The sequence below is a fragment of the Brachypodium distachyon genome, chromosome 1, assembly GCF_000005505.3.
Source record: "Brachypodium distachyon strain Bd21 chromosome 1, Brachypodium_distachyon_v3.0, whole genome shotgun sequence".
Taxonomy (NCBI): domain Eukaryota; kingdom Viridiplantae; phylum Streptophyta; class Magnoliopsida; order Poales; family Poaceae; genus Brachypodium; species Brachypodium distachyon.
In genome coordinates, this window is record NC_016131.3 from 32,597,952 (window position 1) to 32,622,269 (window position 24,318).

Consider the following 24,318-nt stretch of genomic DNA (forward strand, 5'->3'; position numbering starts at 1 on the left):
GACAAAATCTCGGCTGAGGGCTGGATAAGCGCGCCAACCCAGAATGTCGGAATGAGTTGATCTCGACTAGGAGAACCTGGGGATATCTCGGCATCCTTTTCGGCTAAGCCCAAGTAGGCTTTGGTGGTCTGTCTATGGGAAACTGTCGTGGCCCGACATTCTTCTCTGCCGGACCGCAACAGCTTCGGGGACTAGTGTCGGGGGGATGACCCCGGGTAGGGTCATGGCGACACAACTCTAGCCGAGATGACGGAAGCAAAGCCGGCATAGTTATATATGCCGGCATCGTAAAGTCAAAACTAACACTAAGCCGGCATCCCGGGCGTATGCCGGCATGACTATTTTGTCTTATGAGTTTGCAGGATAAGGACGAGCACCTTATCGTCGAGATCTCTCAACGGTCTTATCCTGACCACGCAGTGCAAAGTAAAGCAAAGCCGTCATCATCTCAGAAAAGCAGTCAGCACCTGCGTATCGGCGTCAGGCGACTGCAGAGAGGAAGCACCGAAAGAGAATCTCTGACGGAAGCCGGCAAAGGATAGCGGTACTTTCTGCAGGGTGACAGGGAAAAGTAAAGTTGTCTTGTCCCCTGCGGTGCTACCGGGAGGGAACCAAGCCGCGTGCCCGGCGGGGCCCAAGAAAGATGGCGTTAGACTTGGCCCGCATGTCAGCGTGACATGGGCGGCCTATAAATATAACCTTACCCCTCTGTAAGAAAGGAAGACGGAGCACTTAGACAACTAGGGTTTCCCCTTCTTCTTCTTCTTACTCAAGAATACAGCTCAAGGAGCGCCATAGTTGAGCTTGCCTATCTCGGCTAATACAACAAAGCAGCAGTAGGAGTCTTACCTCTGCAAGAGGGCTCCGAACCTAGGTAGATCCGTGTGTGCTTGTGTGATTTGTGTGTGTTTTCCTTCACGTCCTCCCTCCTCCAGTTCCTCCTTCGTCCATCGACCCCAAGTTAAGCCATCCTATGGCATCTGCCGTGACACCACCACGACAACGCCCCAACCACAAGTGATATAACGGTGTGGTTTTTGTTAAACGCAATGTTGTAAAGTATGTTATTTTGTCAAATCTCCTTAGCAATAGGGTGGTTTTCCTCGATCGGCATCCCTCTAGGCGATTGAAAGATTGGCATCAGGCAACCACCGCCATGTCCCTTCCCTGTAGTGCTTCCTCGAAAGCATTGAGTGAACCTCCTAGTCCTAGGGCTGCCCCTTTGTCGCCGTCTCCATTTCGGACCTTGCCGCTAGGAAGAGAGCACCGGTTCTTGGCAAAAATTGAAACAACTGGACAAAGTGGAACATGAGGGAGCCTTCGATTTGGCCCGAAGGGCAACATAAGATGGCCAACAACGAGCTCCTAACGGTAGGTCCAGCGTACTTTTGGCGATGCCAACATTTTTCGAGAGATCTCTTGTGTGTCAAGAACGGCGATGAGGATGGCCAAAGAGGTTGATTAAGGTGGTGGCATTGTTCTAGTTCGAGGTGTGTGAGAGAGGGCCAAGGTTGGTGGTAGATCTGACCTCGAGAAAACCTAAGAGGATCTTCCTTCATACCAAGGGAGTCCGAAAATGCATTTATACCGTCAACTTATCTGCTGTCCTTGTGTTCAAGATTTGTGCTTATGCATTTATAAAACATGTAAGTTTGAGACAAAGATTTGATTATTCTTTTTGTTAATATATGAGCTATATAACATGAAATGGGTGCAATTGAATTCATTTTTTAAAATTATTTAGCAGTAATTATGATTGAATATCATATAAATTATATGGGTGTGGCTATATTTCAGGCACCTGATATTTAAGAAAAAAAAAGCTTATATCTCAGTTGACGCACCAGAAACTTCAGATTAAGATCTAAATGTCATTTTCACTCCTTCCTCTCCCACGTGTTGCCGTTGATTAAGATGCACGATCAATCGCATCGAGTTATCTCTGACTCTCAATAGCAACCGACATTATATATAGAGTAAATTTTAGCCATATACTATTCGTATTACGGTTTGTGTGTATGTCTATTTTTCCGTCTTTCCATAATGTCACGTATTCTTAGTCCCTCCTTTCCAGTTTATTGGTCCTGCACATATACTAAGTCGTTAATTTTACCAATATACAGTAGTATAAATCGTATAACAGAAAATTTATATCATTAGAAAAATACATCTCAAGTGTCTAAATCATTGTATTATAAACCTCATATTAGGTTGGTCAAATTGACGATTTAGAAATATGTACGGGACCTGTGAACCGGAAGGATTCAGTGCAATCCAGAGAGTTCCAGTCTTCCGGACCAGGTTAGAAAGCAGATGCTTACAGCTTGGAAGAGGTGGACTGGAGGTGGTGATCAACTCGTGGTGGAGGCAAGGGCACCAAACTAGTCAAAATCCATCCAATTCCAACCATCACCAACCACAACGCCGACACGGCAATTAGCCAAGCCAGAACACCGCGCCTTCCAGTCCACGCAAGGCAACCCCTCCGCACCGGAGCGACGGCCACACCGGCGTCGCTGCCTTCCGACCCGCGCGCCCCCGGGTCACGCAAATTTAAGGATCCCCCACCCGGCGCGCGGCCGAGGCAGAGAGAGATGCGGCGGTCGTCGAGCGGGGCGCGCGTGTCGGAGGGCGGCGACGCGTCCTCCTCCTCCTCGACGGTGGGCCACCACGGCGACGACACGGCGCTCCCGACGTTCGACCCGCTGTCGGCGGCCGGGCGGCGGGAGGCCGCGCGGGTGCGGGAGCTGGGGCGCGCCGTGCACTGCATCCCGCTGCTGCTGCTCCTCTGCGCCCTCGTGCTCTGGCTCTCCGCCGCCGCCTCCCCCGTTCTTCTCGGTAAGAATCATCCGAACCCTCCCCCTTTTCTCGATTCAGGGTCATCGCCTTCCTTGTGCCGTGCCTGTTTGTGGGAACACCTCTCTGATCGGCGCGCGTCCCTGCGATAGTCGCTCATAAGAACAGAATATCGATCCTATTTTGCGCCTAAAATCGGTGAATACGCGTGTAGTAGTGATCAGTTCCCGACTCTTTATATCTATTGCTTGCCATCCTTTTCCGATCACAAGACTGCAATTTTGTCCAAGGATAGCGCCTGAGGTACCGCGCATAATCTTTTTGTTTTATCTGTTAAACGAATGCGTTCCGAAACCAGTCGAATGACTATGCTCACGTTGCTTGTGTGTGGGACTTGATCAGCTTCTAGTAGAGTAGCTTTATCTTGTCCTGTTTCCGGTACCCAGGCGCCAAAGATTGTTTGTTCCTTGTGTCTTGTGACTTGGGACCATCCAAAGACCAAAATGTTTGATGCTTCCCTCAGGATCTGTGAGGTTCTACCAGTCTGCATCTTGCTTTCTTTTGATGCAGTCTGCAAGAAATTTACTAGATCAGCGTATCAGGGAATGGAATGCACTTGCTCTGATAGCAAACTTCTTTCACCGCAAAACTGCACGGTGATATCACATTATTGTTACTCTCTATGCCAGGACTCGTGAGCCAATTATTAGAGGAACATTGGGTTGTTCTCCAGTTGCTTTGGGAACCTGTCTCCAGCTCAAATCATCAGTTGGTTTAGCTGGCAACGTGCAACCAAGTAGGATGAAGGATGCGATCCATCTATGGGCACATCAGTTCTTTGGAAATTCTATGGCTGCCACGCAGTTGATTGCCACTGATAGATACTAGGCTGTGTTGATCCCTCGTGTAAAACAATGTAATTTGAGTGATACTATAATTTTAGGTGTGAAAACTGAATAACATAACTTTTTGACCCCGCAAAATGCGCTGCTGATAATAATTTTGCTGCTGTGTATACAGATTGAGAATACAAGGGTATGTCAAGTGGATCTAGAAATACATTATCCGGAAAAAGTACACTGAAGTAGAGCAGGAATCTTATACGGAAGCCTAAGTTGGAGTTTGGAAGGATTAGCACAGCAACAAGCTCCTCACCAACTAGGCGGTTATTTTTCAATACCGTATTTGTTTTCGCTCCAGATTTGAGCTGGTATGATTTGGCCAATGATTAAGTGGAGCACGCATTCTTTCCAACACTAACAAACGTCATACTACTACAAACGATGATGCTGATTCTATACATGCGCTGATGTTCTCAAAGAAACACAATCAATACACGTATATGAAACTGGCACAACCAAATCGAGTTGTCATTTGGATGTTTTGGTTAAAATCGATCCCCTATTGGGTGCCCAGCTAAACCAAGGGCGTCCGCAGTTTTTAGACACTAACTATATTCTACCTGCTATCTTATCATTTAAACTTGTCACGAAATACTGTAGAGGTTGAAGACGATTGTACCTCTAAATTGGAATCGGATCTGAGCAAAAAGAGCATGTATTCTCTCTCTCTCTCTCATATTTTAGGCTCTTATCAAGAGACACTTTTAACCTCTAGAGCTCTTATACACTTCGTCGTACATAACAGCGGCGCACAAAGAGTTCTAGTCACACCCCCACCGCAGTGGCGGAGCTACGAAGGAATTCATGGGCAGGCCAGGCAAAAAAAAACATGATATTTTTCTTTTCAAGCAAGGGCAAAAGGATCAGTTGTTGCTTTCATAGGATCTTCTTCAACTCTACAATCCAATCAGTGCCATGTTATGAAATTGACAAATTGCAAACTACAGATTTGGGAAAAAAAACATACTATTTCAATAGAGAAATTGAGGAAGAAGAGGGCAGCGGGCAGTGGCAGTCTGCTGGGAGGCGGCGTGCGGGGCGAGCGCGGCGGAGAAGCAGCAGCCATGCGACGGCAGGTGCATGGCTGCGGGCACGGCAAGGCGGCGGAGGGCACTAGAGCGAGCAGCGGCGGCGTGCAGGGCATGCGCGCGGCAGCGGTAGCAGGGCGGCGGGCACGGCGAGGTGGCGCGGGGCAGCGGGCGCGGTGAGCCGGTGCAGACCAGTGGGGCGAGCATCGACGGCGTGGAGGGCGGCACTGCCTGCCTGCCTGCTTCCGTCTGTTGTCCTCGGGGGCGAAGGTGCCCTAGCTACCGGCCATGTGCGTGCGACCCAGGCAGGCAGCTGCACAAAGGGGGGCACCGGAGCAGGCCGGGCAATGGGCATCTGCTGGGCTGGGCCTCCGAGTAGTAGTATAGATTTCTTTTTTGCAAAAAACCTGGGCGGGCCATGGCCCGGTTTGGCTTGTACATAGCTCCGCCGGTGCCCCACGGTATCTATCCCATCATGCATAGAGCTACTTGCACGTCACCAAAAAATTATTATTACTTACAACAAAGAGAGATTTTATTGAACTTAAAAGTCGTATCACGAAAATACATCTCATTTTCTTTATGTATTATTACGTCACGAAAAGACTACACGAAAACATTTGTGGAAATTTGAATTGTATATCATAGTGTACGAGAAAAATAAAATAGTTAAAAAAAATCAATGTGACAATACGCTCAGTTCATCTTCTCTTTTTGGTTGCAACGTGCAACGTATCAATTATTTTTGCACCCAGTCTTCCATTTCATGTTCTCTTACATACCAGTTACCAGTATACCACTCATTATAGATTACTAGTAAGGTGTCCGTGCGATGGCACGGAACCACTTACACCGCCACAAAATCATAACACTTATTTTGATGTTTGATTTTCACAAAAACTATTTACTTCGATTTATTTAATCTTTGATTAGCTATGTAACACACAACGCAACAAAAAGTAACAAATAAACTCCCAAAGCAAGCTCATGTCCGTTTGCAATGAGACTACCAACAGAAAGTATCAAAGCATTCTGATGATTCACGAGGAACACAACATGATTCAGGTCACAAATATCATAACTTGTGACAAGGTAGAATTAATACATATTCATCCATCACAACGACAATATTTTCCAGTCCACCATAACATAGTTCAGGACACTAACATGCCATAATAACAAATAAAAACATTTAAGCATCGAAAGGTGGTTGCAAAATGTTCATTTTCATCGATGCACACAGATGTGTGTTCTTTTTCCCCAAGGCTTCTCCTAGTGTCATGGCTTAAAAGGTGACTGCAAAAGGTTCCAACCACCATTCATGCTGACTTAACGCGGATCCATGGAGCTAAGGTCATTGTTGATCCTACAAAATACTTAGATTTAGTTAAGATATTTAAATAATATCCAAATAAAAGTAACTACCACAAGTCATCACCTCTTCTTCATCTGACGTGCAACATCAACATCTGGACCAAAGTGCACCCTACTAAAGGTTGTAATATGCAGACAGTGTTCTAGTTAAGAACTCTGTGCACGGAGTGTCTCCCCTAGCTGCGTAGCTTGCCTTACAATAATCTAGTAGTGGCTGCCTTGCCTAAGGTGATATGTTTTTCCTAGCAGCCCTGCGATGAGCATTGGCCTCTTCTCTGTCCCCAATTGGCAAGTTTTGCCTAGCCGCCGTTCGGTGGGCATTAGCAGCCTGCCTCTCTTCAAGTGTTAAACTTTCCGTGTGCGCTCTTCTGCGAGCATTTATCTCTTCCCTAGCCTCGAGTGTCAAACTTTGACGGTGCTTTTTATCACGGTTCTGCCTTGCTTGTCTTTTTTATAGTGTGAGGCCAGCAGAGCGACCAGAACCACGAGGACGCTTTCATCCTAAAATAATCCAATCGAAAATTGGGTCAACAAAAGATGAAACTTTGTACGCATAATAAAGTAAGTATGCCACGAGAAATATATCTATCTAGGAATTAGTACCTTTTGAGCTTTCTCCTTTCTCGCACATGTTTACCGATGTGAACGATAGACTGCTGTAACCCTACCCATGTCGCAAAAGGGAGTTAGTCCATGATTTTGTTTATGGAACCATAAAGTTGCAAAAATAGAAAACACAAAACAAGCAGCTATCGTCCAGTAATTGTAACACCACTGACAAGTGATATCTGAAATTGAATATCAATCCTAGGTTCAAAAAATGCTATTGACAGAACAAACTTGCCTGTACTAACCTTGGCGTGCATTAAGATAAGTAAGAAAAAAAATCTAACAAGTTATTCTAAATATTATTCCTCATTAGGTTTTCTTTTTCATGATATTTGTTTTTTTCCTTAATCTCTTCTCACTCAATTCTCAAGTTGATCCATAATGTTTTCTCAACACATTGAATGATTATGTTAGGAGCAAGTAATCTTGCTGATGCACAGGCTGAGACTGAGCCCATCAAATTAAATTAATCATGACACAACAAAATTAATCACATATAGCATCTGATCTGAATTGAAAAAGGCAGACAAGACCAGATTCCCAAAACAAAGAAAGATCAGATGCTTGCTTCCAATTTATGAATCTATTTCTGTGTGTATGCAACATATTGATTCTGGTCCTGTATCACAACATGGATAGACGACCTACAAAGAGAGATTTGACACAGTTGACTTACCATTTCCTCTATACTCTTGACGTTTTTTCAGTAGTACTAATTACTTAATTAACTTCAGATTGACCAAGTCGATGATTGGCTTTAGTTTGTACTGACAACTACTCTAGCACCAATGGCCTATGTACCTAATCTATTCAACATTATGACAAGTTTGGCATTTGGCATATGTAATGCGAGTTCTCATCGTGTGTGTGCATCAGTACATGCAAACACCAGCCTTTGATTGATTAGGTAAAATAAGAAAATTAATTTGCATTAGTTTAGCCAGCCATAGGGGAGAGTACATTCATCCATATATACCTATGTACTATGTATGTATGTAGACATGTGGTATGAGAATGTACTATCTTTGCTTGCACATTCAACAAGCATACATAAATTATGTTTATTTCCACTCTATGTTAATTGAGGATTGCGATAAGCATGTAATTTTACCCGTGGGGGTGGAGAGCTCACCGGAGCAGGCAGTGGTGGAGGGGGATTGCTCACTGGAGCATGCGGTGGAGGAGACTTGACTGGTGGCGACGCTAGCAATATTAGGGCAGTCAATAAGATATCAGATCTTCACCAATAGAAATTATCCAATAAGGTGAGCAATAAAATGTCAAAAACTACTTGAAGAATCAATTGTGAGGCGCTTACAATAAACAGAACAGTGTGCAAAAAATGATAGGGCTTATCCTAGATAGCTGGTTACCAATTTCTCATTGACAATTCAAAGTTCAAACTTTTATTACTCATGCTTTTGACTTCATTTTTCTATTAGAAAGAATGGAACTGATGGATTCCAATTGTTAAATTGGTCGTTGGAACAATCATTTTAACAATATTCTATGCCTTTTTTTGCGAAGGAATATTCTATGCCTGCATATGCAGAAAAAAAAGGTGCAAATGCAAACATTGTTACAATAGAAATAACGGAAAAGTACCCACAGGAAAACTAAGGATTTCAGTTGCTGAGTTCTTTTGGTATTGTCCCTGCATATGTAGCTGTTATAGAAGTCCAAGCTAATAAGGCTCTTGAGACTCCAAAGCTCAGCTGGTATAGACCTGAATATTATTTTTGTACAGCTCTCTTCAACAATTTTTCAGCAAGATATTAGAGCATTAACATGAGTGCTAAGCCTGTTACATTAGAATGCCACTGAAACTAAATGACACTGAATTTGGTCATAGCATAAAATATGTAGAGTCAATGACACAAGCTGAGTTCAATTCACAAGAGCTGCAAACAAACATCTCTTCTTTGATTTTACCAAGGAAGTTTTCATGAGTCGTACATAATTAAGTTGTTGAGAAAATGAACCAAGGCAGTGGAGGAGATCATTCAACAGGCAACAGCATAGTTACAACATTTAATCATGGTAAAAAAATTACTTCTTCCATTGGGCTTGACAGGCTGCATGATAAATGATTGTTACTTCTTATCTTAAGATGTCAATCAGCAGCGGCGCTCCGTTCACCTTTGGGCCGATACAATTTATGATATTTCATACCAATTCAGCAAAACAACCTCATGAAAGGTATAAATACTAAAATGGCAGCACATTTTTATACCCTATTAGACGAAGAGCACCAAGGACTTTCAGGTTATGCATCCAACAAATCCTAAAATTAGAAATTTCACTGAACCGTGACTCGGAAAATCAAATTAGGCAGAACGAAACCTGTAATTAGTGTGGCTTCTCCCAAATATTTCGAAACCCTAATGACCAAGCGAGCCGGCTCATTGAACATTAGCAGCAGCAGTCCTCGAAACAAGGTCGGTAGGATAGCAACCAAACAAAAGAACAAACCTTTATGCCCCTCGGTGGAGAAGATTTCACTGGCGTGGGCGGCCGTGACGAACTCAATTGTGCCGGTGGTGGTGGAGACGAGAAGGCTCCGTGGCTGCGTCTTCCTCCACGAATGAGAAAGATAGGGGGGTAGGGAGCCCCAGCCTGATTCGTCCACACCAACTGCACATCAATTCGCCGGCCCCGGCGGCCTCCTTTATCCCCTCGCTGCTCGCTACTTCTTCTTGGTCGTTGACTGGCGCCTGGAGGATCTGTGGCGGGCCAGCCGCGTGAGAGGAGGGGGCAGAGCGTGCTGGGTTGGCTAGGGCAGAGGGGAGGCGTTGTGAGAGGAGGCCGGCAAATATGCCGAGGCGAGATGCTAGCCCGTGGCCAGGGCGGAGGCCGGAGGGGCGGCGCGGTGTGGGGAGGCAGGCGAATACGCCGGGGCGAGGTGCTGGTGCGCTGCTATGGGGGAGGGGAGTGCAGGAAGACACGGGAGAGACGATTAGGGTTGGGAGACAGACGGTGGGAAGTCCTACATGTAATACTGGTTGGGTGTGTCACGTACGGCCACCACCACAAGGCTCTTTTATAGGAGCTAAGATACCACCTCTGCTTTAATCAGATGTTGTTTATCTATCTCAATGGAGATTGGATCCTTCCCTAGTTCGGCTCTCCTTCTAACGCGGCAACCCTTCTCCAATTCTTTCAAGTAATTCTAAACAAGATAGTATGATGCTTGCTCGGGCCAGGTCATTAACAAAGAAAAATCTGCAATAATGTTTAGCAAGAACACACCTTCTCAGGAGAAACAGGAGATCATGGCAATCCTTCAACTCAACCACGAGACGAGATCTGAAAAATACTTGGGATTGCCAGTGTTTATCGGTAAATCAAAATGCAGAGCATTCAATTATTTGAACTGAGCGAGCGAACTGAGCGTAACTCCAGTGGTTGGTTTTTGTGGTGGAACCAGGTGGTCAGCATTCTCATAGGTGTAGGACAAACAAATTATTTGAACTGAGCGTGGAAGAAAATACAAGGGTGGAAAGGAAGGATGCCATCATATGCGGTGAAGGAAATACAAGGGTGGAAAGAAAACACTAGCTCGTGGCACTTATACCATCTAAAAGACCTTAGGCATCAGGTTGGACCAACACATGTGGATCAGGGCCCATGTTTCCACTCCAGTCACGCCAAATTGGCCCGCACGGCTAGATGCCTAAGACTCGATCGATTGATGGAAAGAAATGAATCCGTCTCAGGCTCGTGATTGATCTGAAGAGAAGGAAAACCAACCATTTTTGTTTTTTTACTGACTGCGTTGTTTTTTAGGTGCCCACGTTGCTGCTTTTTTTTTATAGAAAAACCCGCCTTGCTGCTTTGCGGACCTAGTCAAGTTAGCTATACGGGCTGGCGGGCTAGGTTTGTTTGGTCTTTAATTTGAAGATGGGCCGTCCGACATGCCCAGTTTTTCTCCATTTTTGTATCGTGGGCCAGGCCATCTCATAACGGAAATGGACCACACTGGCATCCTCTCGGGGTGTATGCCCCCCTTCTTTTGGGATTCTACGCCAGCTTATAGGTTTCAGGCAACTGAAACTCAAAAGAAAGAAAAAATTTCAAGAACTGCTAAGAGAAGCCCAACCCAAATCACATGTAAAACGGGCTGCTAGGAGAAACTGGTCTCGGGCTTCTCCGCGAGCATTTTCGAGATTGCCCCGATGACAAACCGTTTTTACGCCCCAAATGCCACCGCCAAGTTCCCGAGTCTCCGCGAACCGTTTTTTTGTCCAGACCTGACCGATCCCCTCGCGCAACCCTAGCGGGATCGGGCTACTCTCCCCTGCCGCCGCCACTCCTCCCCCGCCCCACCTCCTCTCCACCTCCGGCCGCCCCGCCTCCTCCCGCCGCCCTCGGTCAGGTCGTCCAGGAGCTGGACGCCGGCTTCCCCGCAAATCTTGGGAATGAATTGATGGATTTGCTTGGTAGCGGCCATGGTGGTACGCACTCCACGGCGGCGTTCTCTGTCGCCTCTCCCGCACGTCCATTCCCTCCCTCCCTCTCTTGCCACCGGCCGCAGCATCTTGCCGTGGCACTGGCGCACAGCAGGTAACGGCCACCGCATCGTTTCACACGATGCCTCCCCTTGCAGCGGAAGCGGAAGACCCAGTGGCACCATTTAACCACCTCCCTCCCTGATTTGCTTTTAGCAGCTCCTAAATAGAAGATCGTTGTTTTGTTTGATCCACCTGACTCCGCCGGCCGCCAGCCTCTGTATTTACCGTAATTGGCTGAATCCTCTGAACATGCTCTGCTCTTTTGTAATCGCCTAATGAGTTCTTGATTATTTATTGCTAGATCTTCTCCCCATCATAGATTGGTGATGGCCATTGTTATCTAATGCGTACAGATTGATTTGTGTGTGCAAATTTTTTTGCTAATTCGTACAAATGCATGTGTTAACTAATATGCTTTGAAAAAATTGAGTTCAAGTGTTAACTAATATTTGGAGACGAGGGAAGATTTTAGTTCTAATTTTTTTTTTGTGATGACTCTTATGTGCTAGTATAACATAGTCCAAAATAGTGATAGCATTAACAGTGCAATATAACACAATTGATCTAGGGATATTTCAGACTATTCCTACTGAACCAGACAATAAACAGTATTTCTAAAAGCCAAAAAAAAGAAAACAAAATAGCTTATCAGGGCTTCCTGTGGCAGTAGCTTCTCTCAAAAATTCAGCTGAAACTGGTTTCTGGAGAAACTCCGGCCGAAAAGAAAAGAGCATATAAATGGGCAGGGGCACCGCTAGATCTGCGACCTAGCGCAGCCACCACCACAGTACAAGAACAATAGGGCGGATCTTGTACCAATGGACGAGGGATATCTGTTGCGTTCCTGGGACGGATTCCTTTGCGCCTGGGCGGATCCGGGGCGCAGATTTAGGCCCCGTTTGGATTGAAGGGTTTTCCTAGGAAAAGTACAGGTTTTCACTTCCCGTAGGAATTGGTACTGTAGATCCGTTTGGAACATAGGAACTGGACATAGAAAATGTACAGGAAAGATTCCTTCATGGCTGATTTCACAGGAAAACCATAGGAAATAAAACATTAGCTTTGAGCTCTTTTTTTCATTCCTGTGCATAGAAACAACACGACGCAAGTCGTTTGCTGGCAGTTTTTCATGAAAGCAGTATTCACCGGCAGTCCTTGAAGTCTCCCGAAGAAAAAAAAATGAAAGAGCTATTTTTTCAAGTCTACCATACAACGCTATAAGCTGTTTACATGCAAATAACGAGTGTCTGCCATCAAGCTATGCTCACACAAAACTGTTTTAATCTAGAAAAACATTTAAATTCCAATGTTCTCCATTCCTGCGTTCCAGCGCTAAAAGCTGTTTACATGCAAATAACAAGGGAGACCTCGACTCAGCCACGTCGGCTAGGTCAGGAGAAGGAACGTTCCTCTTGCGTGAACTCGAAGGACGAGGGATCTTGAGCATTGGGGCCACCGGCACACCCAACCCAAGCACGACCTGAGGCTTCACCTTCCCACAAGTATCCCTGAGGTGAGAACCAACGGCGATCATCGACGGAGTCGCAAGAGGAGAGTACCGCTCGCCGGCTTTGATGAGCTTCCCGAACTTGGGATCCGGGCGCATCGGTACCGAGTCGTCGAAGCACGCCGCCACGACGTTGTGGCATCCTCCCTCACTGATGGTATCGACGTAAGCCCGATGCTCCACCGAGTTGTACGGCCTGACCATCTGGGAAGCCCACTCAGCTGCCCTCTCTCGAGAAAAAGCCACTGAAAAACAAGCACAAGCACTAACCATGGTTAGTGTCAAGCAAACAAGAATACTTGAAGCAACGACTCAAGCATCACGAAACTCACGCTTAGCCGCGCGGCGTGGGTGACGAAAGGCCACAGGGATCCCCAGCTCCGCCTGTGGTCGCCCCCTCATCATGAAGCGGCCCGCCATCACCATCTCCTCGAGAAGGTCACGGAAGCTACGCTCTGAACGAGCCGACTTGATCCCGGCAAGCTCCCACTCCTCGATCAAGGACGTGCCCATGGGACGGACGACATCCCGAAGCCCCCCAGGCCCAGAGTGTAGAGGGAGCCTGCTGGAGTGACGCAAGCTCGTCTCTGAAACGTCGAGGAAGAACCACTGCGAGTCCCACCAGTCGAACAGGCGCACCACGCTCTTCGCCGGCATCAGAGAGAACTCGTCGTGGAAGCCAGGACGGAGCCTCACGGCGACCAACCCAAAGGCACTCCAAGTGCTCTCGTCAGGGGTGCGACGCTCCTCCTCGTGGACGGTGAACAGCAACAAGAACAACCTCATGGTCGGGGGCTCCCTCAAGGCGGTCTCGCAAAGCCACCTGAACAAGGCGTAGGATCGCCAAAGGAAGCAACTGCGCCAACTCGATACCATAGGTATCCAGGAACTCCAGCAAGAACGGGTGTACAGGCAAGCACAATCCGGCGTGGAACCAGTTGGTGAACATGACGATATGCCCTCGATGCCTCTGCGGCTCCAGTCGAAGCTCACCCTCGTCGGGAAGCGAGGCAAGGCCCTTGCGGAAATAACCCGCCTCCACCAGGTCCGACAAGTCCTTCTTGGTCGTCACCGACGCCGGAAGAATGTCAGGAACCCGTCCCGGCACGGCCAGAAGCGGCTCAGGCCGAGGTCCTCTCTCCGAGCAGGTGACCATCTTCGACCTCCGCGGTTTGCCTCCCGATGTCCGCGCCTCGACCCCGCTCCCGAGGGAAGCCTCCCTCTCGACGCTCCCACCGGTGCCGTCACGACGTTCCATGTCGGATCCCATCATCTCGCCTACAAAAAGACGTCAAGGGATTAGTACAAGTTGCAAAAATTCCTAAGAAAGCAGCTAGGGAAAATCCACGTCACAAGGCCGTACGCGACCGCCATCAAAAAAAAAAGGAGAGCCCAGCTCCCACGGAGCCCACGGCTCACCAAACCTTGGAGCACCTCGGCCTACAAGGGTAAGGGCCTTAGGCCGCATGCACGTCCGCCGGCCCAAGACGCGAGGGGCCCTAGTCCCTCGAAAACCGTCAATAGCCCGTGGCCCAGCTACCATTCCAGCCCAGCAAAAAAAATAAGAGAAGAGGAGGGAGGCCGCCTAGAAGAGGCCCGCAAGGTGTTCGACCAAATGGCCGACACCCTGGGCTCGCCCCGCTCCCCAAGCTCCGACACGGCTCAACGCCCGCGGCGTGCTCCATCTAACGCGTGCCCCGACCGCGCCCGCGCTGTGCCCCGCGCGCCGCGCCACGCACGCCGTGCTCGCGGTCATCCTGCGCTGCGCGCGTTGCGCCTCCGCCCTCGCCGGTCGCGACGGCACTGCGTTGTGTGCGCGTCATGGCGGCGCCCATGCCGTCCTTCGCATGCGGCTCTACGCCCTCGGCGTTCCATCTGACGCGTGCCCAGACCACGCCCGCGCCGCGCGCCGCGCTCGCGGTCACCCCGCGCTACGCGCGTCGCAGCGTCGCCTGTGCCGGTCATGGCGGCACCGAGCTATGGCCGCGTCGCGGCCACGGCCGCACCATCCTTCGCGCACAGCTCACACCCACGCCTGACGCATCCCGCTCCTGGAACGCGTGTCGGCACGTCGCTCGCAACACCCTCGACGCATGCTCACACCGCACGGGTCATGCCCACCACGTGTTCGACGAAACGACCAGGGGCCGTCCACCTCTCGCAGCTCAACCCCTGACGCGCCAAGCCTCACTGTGACGGTGCCCAAGGGCGGCAAAGAAGGGTCCGCCGCCGCAACTCACCTCGGCACGGGCACGGAAGCACCCGAGCACCACCACGTCGCGGCTCGAATTGCAAACACCGACGGCAACGCTCGAAGCCCGGCTCCCGGCGGAATCTTGAACCCCACGAAGACTTGACGATCCTTAGCACCTGCAGTGGTGAATTGGGCCGGCTAAACTCCCCCGGGAGACACCTACGAGCCACCGGTCTCGTCTCCGTCCTCGGGTGCCGCCGAAGCGCGTCTTCGGCACCGAAGGGGAGGAAAACGAGAGTGGGCTATGCCCCTCTTGCATTCCATGGCTCCATTTTTATAGGCAGAAGCCCCCCTCGGCGTCCGGGCCCAGCCCCTCGCCGGTCGGTCCGGTCACAGCAAGAGGACAAGGCCAAGCCAACCAAGAGGCAGAAGGCACAGGGCAAAAGAGATAAAGAGGGGAAGAAAAGCAAAATAGGGGGGCGGCCCCGGCCGAGGGACCAGCTCCTAGCCGTTCTGGCCACGCTGCGCAACCGTCGGCGTCATCCCGGTGACGGGCTCACCTGCAAAAGGAGAAAGGGGGACGAGCTCTTTTCCTCACCCTGTACGAAGGAGGAAGATATAGGGCTTCGGCCTCCCCATCACCGTCCGATCTCTCCACTTGAAGTCAACGAACCGGTATACAGGCCAGAAGGCGACGTGGGCCTCGGCCCAACAACGAGCGCGAAATAAAAAAAAAGAAATAAAAAGGAGCAGCCCAGGAACACACCCAGGCGTGGCAGAGCGGGGGTTTTCTTTCAGAAACAACCCCCAAGACGCAGAAAATTGCAAGCTGCCCCCGGGCGGCTCAAACATTCGCGCAGGGACCCTCGGAAAATCCGAAATTTTCAAGCACGTCCCTGCAGCATAATTACCTTGCAAAAGGAGTCCCCCGGCCTCGAAATTTTGCAAGGAAGACCTCGGAAGTATCTGTTTCTTCGAAATAGACCTCACGATGGGCGAAACCTCGCGAAGGAACCCACCTAGGCTTGGTTTCTCACCAAAAAACTAGCCTAGCCGGTGGTTCACCGCACCAAGACTCCAAGCCAATAATTTTCCGTAGGAAAAATCCCTAGGAGCCCTTGGGATGCGTCAAGATTCACAAAGCCGCAAATTTTGTGCAACAAGGCCCACCTAAGTCTATCTTCCTCCCCGAGGAAGGTTACCTAGCCGGTGGCTCGCCCCGAGGAGAGTGTCGCACCAGTGGCACCCGGGGTACCATCGTTGCACGACGCGTGGGTCGCACCACTGAGTTCCCGGGAGGACCTCATCCCGGGCGGCAGCTAACGGGCTGCCCGGCAAGCCACCAGCCCGGAAGCGCTAGCGGGGCTTCGGGGAATATTCCTGCCTGGCCGCCTCCCGGGAAGTCACTTGCCGGGAGGAGGGGTTCCCGGGCGCAGGCTCCCGTCGTAAGGGCGGGGCCGAGCAAGCAGAGCAACGGCGCCACGTGGGCGCGCGTCAGGCACCTAGTGCGCAGTTCCGCCAAGGCGAGGAGTGAGGCGCACGGCGCATTAAATGAGCCGACAGGAGGGGAGTTACCCGTCTAGTCAGGTGAACAGTGGCTATCCAATCCTACCTGTAGGGCTCTAGACCCCTAGCAGCGGAGTTGGCGCTCATGCATGCCCACCAGCGCACCGAGGAGGAGTTGCCCTATCTCCCTGCTCGCCACTTGTAATTCATGCACCATGGCACCTGCGGTATCCCCTTGGCTTTAAAAGGAGGACCCCCGCCAACGGTCAAAGGGTTCGATCAGCTCACAGTTAGCCTCTAGCATTGGCAGAGAATAGTAAGGAACACTTAGCCAAAGGGAGAGAGTACCCGGGAACTCACCCGGCAACCTGTAACACTTGGTTTTGCGATAATACAAGCTCAGACAAGCAGGACGTAGGGTTTTACACCTCCGGGTGGCCCGAACCTGGATAAAACGTGCGTGCATGTGTTCCTAGCTTGCATGTATTCTGGGTGCACCTCTTTGCAGGTTACGTACGCCATCGGCCACGCCGGCGATCGCCGAAGCTATCCCCGACGCCCCTGCCGAACCTAAAAGCGGGTGTGCCAGCACGCCCCCGGTGTCGGAGCCCCGTGCGACGACAGAGAGTCACACTCAATGCATCAAATGAAGACTTTCGGCACACCATCATCATTGTAGTTGACCCGAAGGCATTCCCAACACCTCCGGCTCAAGGGGGCTACTGTTGTAATATAATAAAATCCTTACATGGGCTGGCCCGCGATCCTATGTGGCCACGACCAAGTCAACGAATTCCAAAGACCGGTCAAATTGCCAACAAGGCATAGCCATGCCAACTAAGCACCGGTCAAAGGAGTCAAAGGGTCAAGCCCCCCATGCCATGGTCAAAGGAGCTAGAGTAGGGGCCAAGAAAACTCTAGGAGTGGATTTACCACTTTACCCTCACTTTTCTTCTCCCTCAAGGGTAGTCATGGTCTTTTGTCATGGACCCCTACGCTATAAATACCCCCTATGGGGCATGTAACATTCACTCTCCATTGGAATAAGATCAAAGGGGAGAAGGCTAAAGCAACTCAAGGAGCCTGCTCTCGAGTGGTGGGGTCGAGCCTAGTCTCGACTTGACCTCGGGGACGCAACTTGGGAAGCCTAGTTTCGAGGTTCCGAGCCGTTTAGTACGACCTCGACTCGAAGTAGAGGGATCGGGTTAGAGTCTCGAGGGTATCCCAACCTCGCAACTTGGGAAGACAAGTTCGGCCCAAGTCCGAGACGGCCCCTAGAGATCTCTCGCTATAGGCGACTTGGGAAGACGAGTTTGGCCCAAGCGCTTGGCTAACGACCCCCTCGAAGCCTCTTCTAACATAGGACTAAGTCGTACCGCAGGGTCGACCGAACCTATTCAAAAAATATCGACGTCTCAACTTGTCACAAGTGTACGGCGACCTTCGCTATAAGGCCGGCGTACACCTCCTACACCTTATTTTCGCATTTGTGCCATCGTGCATTGGCACTCCGTACTCCTGTTGTTTTCTAGAACAACAACAGGTATCATCAGTAACACGAAGTTAGTAACAGCGGCCCCGACCGTTACTGATGTTGTTTTTCGACCGTTACTGATAAGCCTTTCTGTGATAGTGGTGCTTCTCCAAAGGCAGCGGCATGGCAAGGCCCCGTTTCCTCCGGGCCCGAAGCCGCTGCCGTTCATCGGCAACCTGACAATGGCAGACCATCTAACACATCGTGGCCTGGCGGCGCTGGCCAAGCAGTACGGTGGGCTGCTGCACCTCCGCCTCGGCCGGCTCCACGTGTTCTCGGTGTCCACCCCGGAGTACGCGCGGGAGGTGCTGCAGGCGCAGGACGGCGCCTTCTCCAACCGCCCGGCCACCATCGCCGTCGTGTACCTGACCTACGGCCGCTCCGACATTTCGTTCGCGCACAACGGGGCCTTCTGGCGCCAGATGCGCAAGCTCTGCGTCACCAAGCTCTTCAGCCGCCAGCGGGCCGAGACGTGGCTCGCCGTGCACGAAGGCTACGGGGGTCTCGCCAGGGCCGTCGCCGCGGCCTCGGCGCGGGGCACAACAGCCGGCCAGGCCGTGAACCTCGGAGAGCTCATCTTCAACCTCACCGTAAGCGTCATCTTCCGCGCGGCCTTCAGCGCCCGTGACGAAGAGGGTTTAGATGAGTTCATCGCCATCCTCCGGGTGTTCTCTCGGCAATTCGAGGCGTCACACATCGGCTACTTCTTCCCGTGGCTCAGCTGGATGCATCGGCGGGGCTTCAACCGCCGCCTCCAATCGGCACGCGGCGCTCTCGACAGATTCATCGATAAGATCATCCACGACCACATGACCAGGCGTAGGAACCCCGCCGACGCAGACGCCGACTTGGTAGACGGCACTCGCCTTCTTCGCCGAGGGGAACCCGCCCGGGGCCGTCGACCTCGACGAAACCGTGCGCCTCACTCGGGACAACATTAAGGCCATGATCATGGTACGTAATTACGACCCATACTGTGCACTGTGTACTCCTGGGCCCTTGCTAATTACGACATCTTCTGTTAGACTGTTTACAGAGCAGGAACTTGAGGAGTAACATGCGTGCAAACTAAATATTTTGATGACATGACATGTCAATAAATGAAAAAAGAGATGGAGATGACAACTAGATATGTTACTCAAGACAAGATGAATCTGCAAGACAATAAATGACACAATACATGACACCATATATAAGAAGTTAGTACTCTCCACTATGAAAATAGTAATTAACTTAAATTAATAACATAACCACGTTACTTCACTATAACCAGTCATATTAGTCTGTGAATCCAGTACTTCTAGCTTTTACAACTCAAAATTTTTGTTGCCTCCCGTTATACGCGTGTCGCCCAATGATTGGGATTTGCTTCACTACATCAACCTTCCCTAGCAATTGGAATAGCCACGGGAGCATGCAAAGGCCAAGAACATGTGCAGGTGGCCGGCATGCATGCACAACAAACAAACAAACAAACAAGATTGATTGGGCCAGCATAATAATAGCACGTTTTCCGGAATAAAAAGTACGTTCAAGCTCAAATCAATCACAGTCCCGCAGTCAGCCTTTAGCAGTATCTCTGTATAGATTGACACCGATTGAAATCATTCGAGAATGTTTTGGAAAAAAAAAAGTTTTGCATATCAAGGTTGCATGATTGTTAGGGATAAGTTGAAGGTTGCATCATTCGTTGGATCTGGTTCATGGCGTCTTAATATTAATCTAATCCACTGAGATTTAAATATATTTTTTAAAATCATGTGTTTGAGAAATAGCCACATCAAAAAAAATTGGTTCTTTTATTATCAGACGTACGACGGTGGACAAATTACTTCATATTCTGTAACAACTTCATTATAAATTTAGCAATAACTTTTTCGACAACTAGATTTAGCAATATTAATGTTAGTTACTAGATTAAGTCTATAAAGTTAGGGTGTAACTATTCGATTAAGATCTGGGGACCGTCCGCGCTCTCTCCTCACTCACATGATATCGTTGGATTAAAATCCGACTGTCGAGCACATCAACTGATCTCTAACGAAAAATCAGTCAACTTCTAGATAGCAAAACTTATAAATTTAGGTACTTTCCCCTTTATTTTAGGTCAAACCAAAATTGTTTGGCTTGTGCCGGTTCTACCACGACCAGGAGTATATTATACTATAACTAACATGTTCACGAAAGAACATCTTAATTACAGTAAAAATAGGTGCAACTATAGAGGTCTACTGGTCTAGGAATGTGCAGATTTTGAGAGGGTTTTGCTGCTAGCCACACACATCCTACGACGATTGATATTTTGCGAAGCTGTAGGATGTTATGGCGACTTCACGGTGGTCCGGCATGTTGATGAAAGTGACACGTCCCTGCTTGCCGTAGACGCATGCACATGCACATGCACACAAAGTATAAACAGCCAAGGCCCAAATCAAAATTGGGTGAAAAGAATGGACAAGAAAATCAAGCATGTGCTGTACAGACAGATTATATTAGCTTTTTCTCCAATTATTGCCATCTGAAGAATGAGTAATCCTGCATGATCCCCGCCCCATAAATATCTAAATCGAAAGTCCCTATCTTTTTTATTTGAACACGTCGTAACAATATTTCTTACTCCGATCCATAAAAGAATGTCGCCCATTTTGTATTTTTCTTTAATACACATGGACGACACATTTTATGGATTATACCTGAATCAGGACACAAAGTGATCTACATATGTATGTTTGGTGTGCGCAGGACATGCTATTCGGCGGGCCGGAGACGGTGGCGTCAACGACGGAGTGGGCGATGGCAGAGATGATGCGTAACCCGGACAACCTCGTTCGCTTCCAGCGGGAGCTCGCCGACGTTGTCGGCCTCGACCGGACCGTGAACGAGTCCGACCTCAAAGAGCTCCCCTTCCTGCGGTGCGTCGTCAAGGAGACGCTCCGGATGCACCCGCCCATCCCGCTGCTCCTCCACGAGACGGCGAAAGACTGCGTCGTCCTCGGCTACTCGGCGCCCAAGGGTTCCCGCGTGGTGGTCAACGTCTGGGCCATCAACCGCGGCCTCCAGTCCTGGAAGGAGCCGGACGCGTTCCGGCCGGCACGGTTCATGGCCGGCGGTGAGGGGGAGGCCGTGGCGCTGGACTTGAAGGGCAGCTGCATCGAGTTCCTGCCGTTCGGGTCCGGCCGGCGCTCGTGCCCGGCGCGGGGGCTCGCGCAGCACGCCGTGGAGTTCGCTGTCGCGCAGCTCGCGCATGGGTTCAGCTGGGAGCTCCCTGGCGGGATGAAACCTGCTGAGCTCGATATGGCCGATGTTGCTGGTCTCACCGCGCCCCGCGCCACGCGGCTCTGCGTCGTGCCCACGCCCAGGCTCACCTGTGCCTTGTGATCGTTCTGTTGTTTTCGCATGCATCTGCGCTGTTTGGAGAGTCCCCTGCTTTCGTTGGTGTGAAGACTTGAACTCCAAGTCCTAGTGGGCAATTGGTCACAGTTTTTTTTTCAGTTAATAAACAGAGGGGGGCATGCAGCATGCATGAAATAGCACGCGAAAGAGTCAATAAACACTGTATTGGGACCAAGTACCGTTGACCAACAGTACTTCACTGCGACTAGATCAATATTACTGATTGAACAGTGTATCACGCATATTTCTGTTCAATTGTGCATTTGTGAAGTGCTTCGGACCATCAACACCCAACCATCCATCCCAGGCCCTATTACAGTAGTACAGTACAGCGTCAGAGACTATGCAAGTTTGGTCGTAGTATCAGGCAGGGGTTTTCCTCACCTGAATAAAAAAATTGAATTCTTTTAGGGTACCCGGGATGAACATGACCCATTCATTTTTTCTAATTTAACGATTGATCTTGCATGGTACTCTATCCAAGAGTTTAGGGAGTACCATCTTAAAAAACCAGGGAGTACGTTGATATCAGGTGTAGAATAGTAATTACAACGTCAATTTATACTTATTTCTGTCAATCTATGCGTGCTCAAATTAAACAAAATAAAGTAATACTTTATAATTTGGTTTGCGGAGAAGAAGAATCGGCCTGTAAGTATTGATCGTCTGTGTATGAATACAGGTTACAATTCCAATCCATAGTAAGCCTAATTAATCTCCTAAATATAATTGTAGATAACCATTGATAGGTTCCACCACTATGCTGTGACTCAATCGGGAGCAGGCAGGAACCAAAGTGCGCTGCGATCACGGCGAGCGTAGAATCATGCGGAACTTGTGCCTAATTATCCGGCGAGTGGCTGAACCAAGGTGAGGAACGAGCACAACAATGGCGGCAGGCCGGCGGCGGCCTCGGCTATCCGTCAAGTCTATCCGGAATTAAGGAAAGACAAAATCAATCAAGGTAAAAAGGTCTAAATTACTCTTGAAAATGGACGGTTAGATATGTGAGGTACTCCCGACTCCGCTACGGGAGTACCAGGGTACTGTAAAATTGTTTTGTAAGATGAAACTGTTTCTGTGAATATGAGATCTGTCCTTGCACTTGCACAGCCGCATAATCCTTCTGCATGGCTGCTGTGCAATATATTTTCAGAAAGTAATGTGCATTATTATATTCCACCAAATTCATTCTTCCGATAAACTATCGAAGTGATGGTATCTTTTCCGGTTTCCCTTAACCGCCATTACGATGAAAAATATCTGAGAATTCATAGCCGCACGGCCCTTAACTTATTTTTGCGAGAAAGCAAACTAGAAGAATGTGACGACCACGGTTCTAGTATTGAAGACGGCAATGGCTATCCAGCTGCCATAGAGAGCTCACGCAAAGGGATCCGAAAAAAAGAAAAACGAGAGAATGAATTAGTGATACGCCAGGCATGTTTGTTGTGGTTTAACTGACGGAAGTTGGGCCGGACAGAGAGCTTGCGTGCTATATCACATCTAGCATAGGCCCTCATTTGCTTGTCCTTAATTTTAAGTGAAATTAGAAATGACTTAAGGGTGGCTGAAATTTGACCAAGGAAAAGACCGGAGAAGAACCGCGGAGCAGAGGAGGAATATTCCCTTATTACTACGACGTGTCAATCCAAAATAATACTCGTAACAGAGATGCGCACAAGATGTGGCATCGAATTGTACAACGAACAACCGTAGATCGGAGCATCGGTACATGTGAATCAATGTGTGATTGCACGGACGAGCAGGCTAACGAACCACCTCGTTCGTCTAGGATGCGAGAGCAGGCAGGTAGAAGTAGAGCCAATCTAGGCTAGCTGATCCCGGTTTCCTGTAAAACGACACTGGATACAGGTGGCCGGCATGGTAGGACGCCCGGTCCTTGGGATGTTTCATCTTATCGGTACACTTGACACAGAAATCCACGGGCACCAGCCAATCTTTGGCTCCAGCGAACGGGTCCCCGGCGACGCCGCCAACCTGGTCATCGCCTTCAGCGTCCAGGGAGCACAGGCAAGTCGGAATCCATCGATGCACCTCGGCGAAGAAGAAGCGCCTCTGCACCTTGATCCTTCTCTTCTTCTGCCATCCTCGTGCCCCCTGGCCGCCCTGGCGAAGAAGTTGACGTGGCAGTAGCCGCCTTTGTAGTGGAACATCATGCTATAATCGGTGATCCTGGACTCCTGGTCACCTGATCATAGTTGACCTTGCTGTTGGGGTCGGCATTGTAGTGGCGCAGGGCGTCCTCTGCGGCGATCTTGGCCTGGTTCATCTGATAGGGCCCCATCGGGTCACGCTTGGGATACAGCTCGTCGTAGTTGTATGGATAAGGCTCCAAGTCGAAATCTTCCGATGGTTCGGGTTCTTCTTCCGGCTCCAGGGCGGCAGCCGCGGACGCCGCCTTCCAGGTGCGAGGTGACATCGGCCCCGGTGAAGTCGGTCTTGGGATTTCCTGGCGCCTACATGGAGGGGGAGTCTGCGCCGGGAGACCTCGGGGAGCCTTGATATTCTTCGTCGTCGTAATCGTCTCCGGCGTCCATGTAAAAGCGCACCGGCGTGAGCCGTGGGGGCCGGCTGCTCGACGACGCCATCTCCGTGTCCGGCTTGACGGGATCCATGGATCCAACTCGCACACACGCGCGTGCGCGGCGAGACGGATCGAAACTTGCTAACCTCTCTTTTTTTCTCGCCGGGAGGAAGTGGTCTAACCGTCTAACCTCTCAATTGCAATCTAGCCTCTAGCCTCTGCCCCTCCGTGCGTATATATGGACACTCCACGCGGCGAAAGAATTTAGTCGATACGATTGCTTATCGGACTCGGTATTATATCATATCACGCGGGTGAAAGAATTAGTCAATTCGATTCCTTATCGGACGCGCCTGAAAGAATTCGGTTCTGAAATCGTGGCCACGCGACCGGCGCACATGCCCAACCTTTCGGCG

The 24,318-nt window shown here is 49.7% G+C and overlaps 1 protein-coding gene, 1 long non-coding RNA gene and 1 pseudogene across 4 annotated transcripts; 2 read left to right on the plus strand and 1 right to left on the minus strand.

Annotated features, from left to right (window-relative positions):
* The first annotated feature begins 2,292 nt into the window (after positions 1–2,292).
* Positions 2,293–4,217, plus strand: LOC100837526. Of its 2 annotated transcripts, none has more exons than XM_010229245.3 (2): positions 2,293–2,838; positions 3,486–3,799. In XM_010229245.3, exons 1-2 carry the CDS (start codon positions 2,595–2,597, stop codon positions 3,572–3,574), a joined length of 333 nt encoding a protein of 110 aa, XP_010227547.1. In that variant the 5' UTR covers positions 2,293–2,594; the 3' UTR covers positions 3,575–3,799. The 2 variants fall into 2 exon arrangements, with proteins under 2 accessions (XP_010227547.1, XP_003560611.1); XM_003560563.4 differs by lacking the exon at positions 3,486–3,799 and adding an exon at positions 3,817–4,217 and having other exon boundaries at positions 2,310–2,838.
* Positions 4,218–5,364: 1,147 nt separating this feature from the next.
* On the minus strand, positions 5,365–11,065 carry LOC104581521. 2 transcript variants are annotated; one of them, XR_729498.3, is made up of 5 exons: positions 9,182–11,065; positions 7,842–8,435; positions 6,704–6,764; positions 6,165–6,601; positions 5,365–6,092 (listed from the first exon to the last, which is right to left on the minus strand). It is a non-coding gene; the product is annotated as an uncharacterized LOC104581521 (long non-coding RNA). The 2 variants fall into 2 exon arrangements; XR_729497.3 differs by having other exon boundaries at positions 7,842–10,725.
* Positions 11,066–18,032: 6,967 nt separating this feature from the next.
* Positions 18,033–21,624, plus strand: LOC100837833 (annotated as a pseudogene).
* The last annotated feature ends 2,694 nt before the right edge of the window (positions 21,625–24,318 follow it).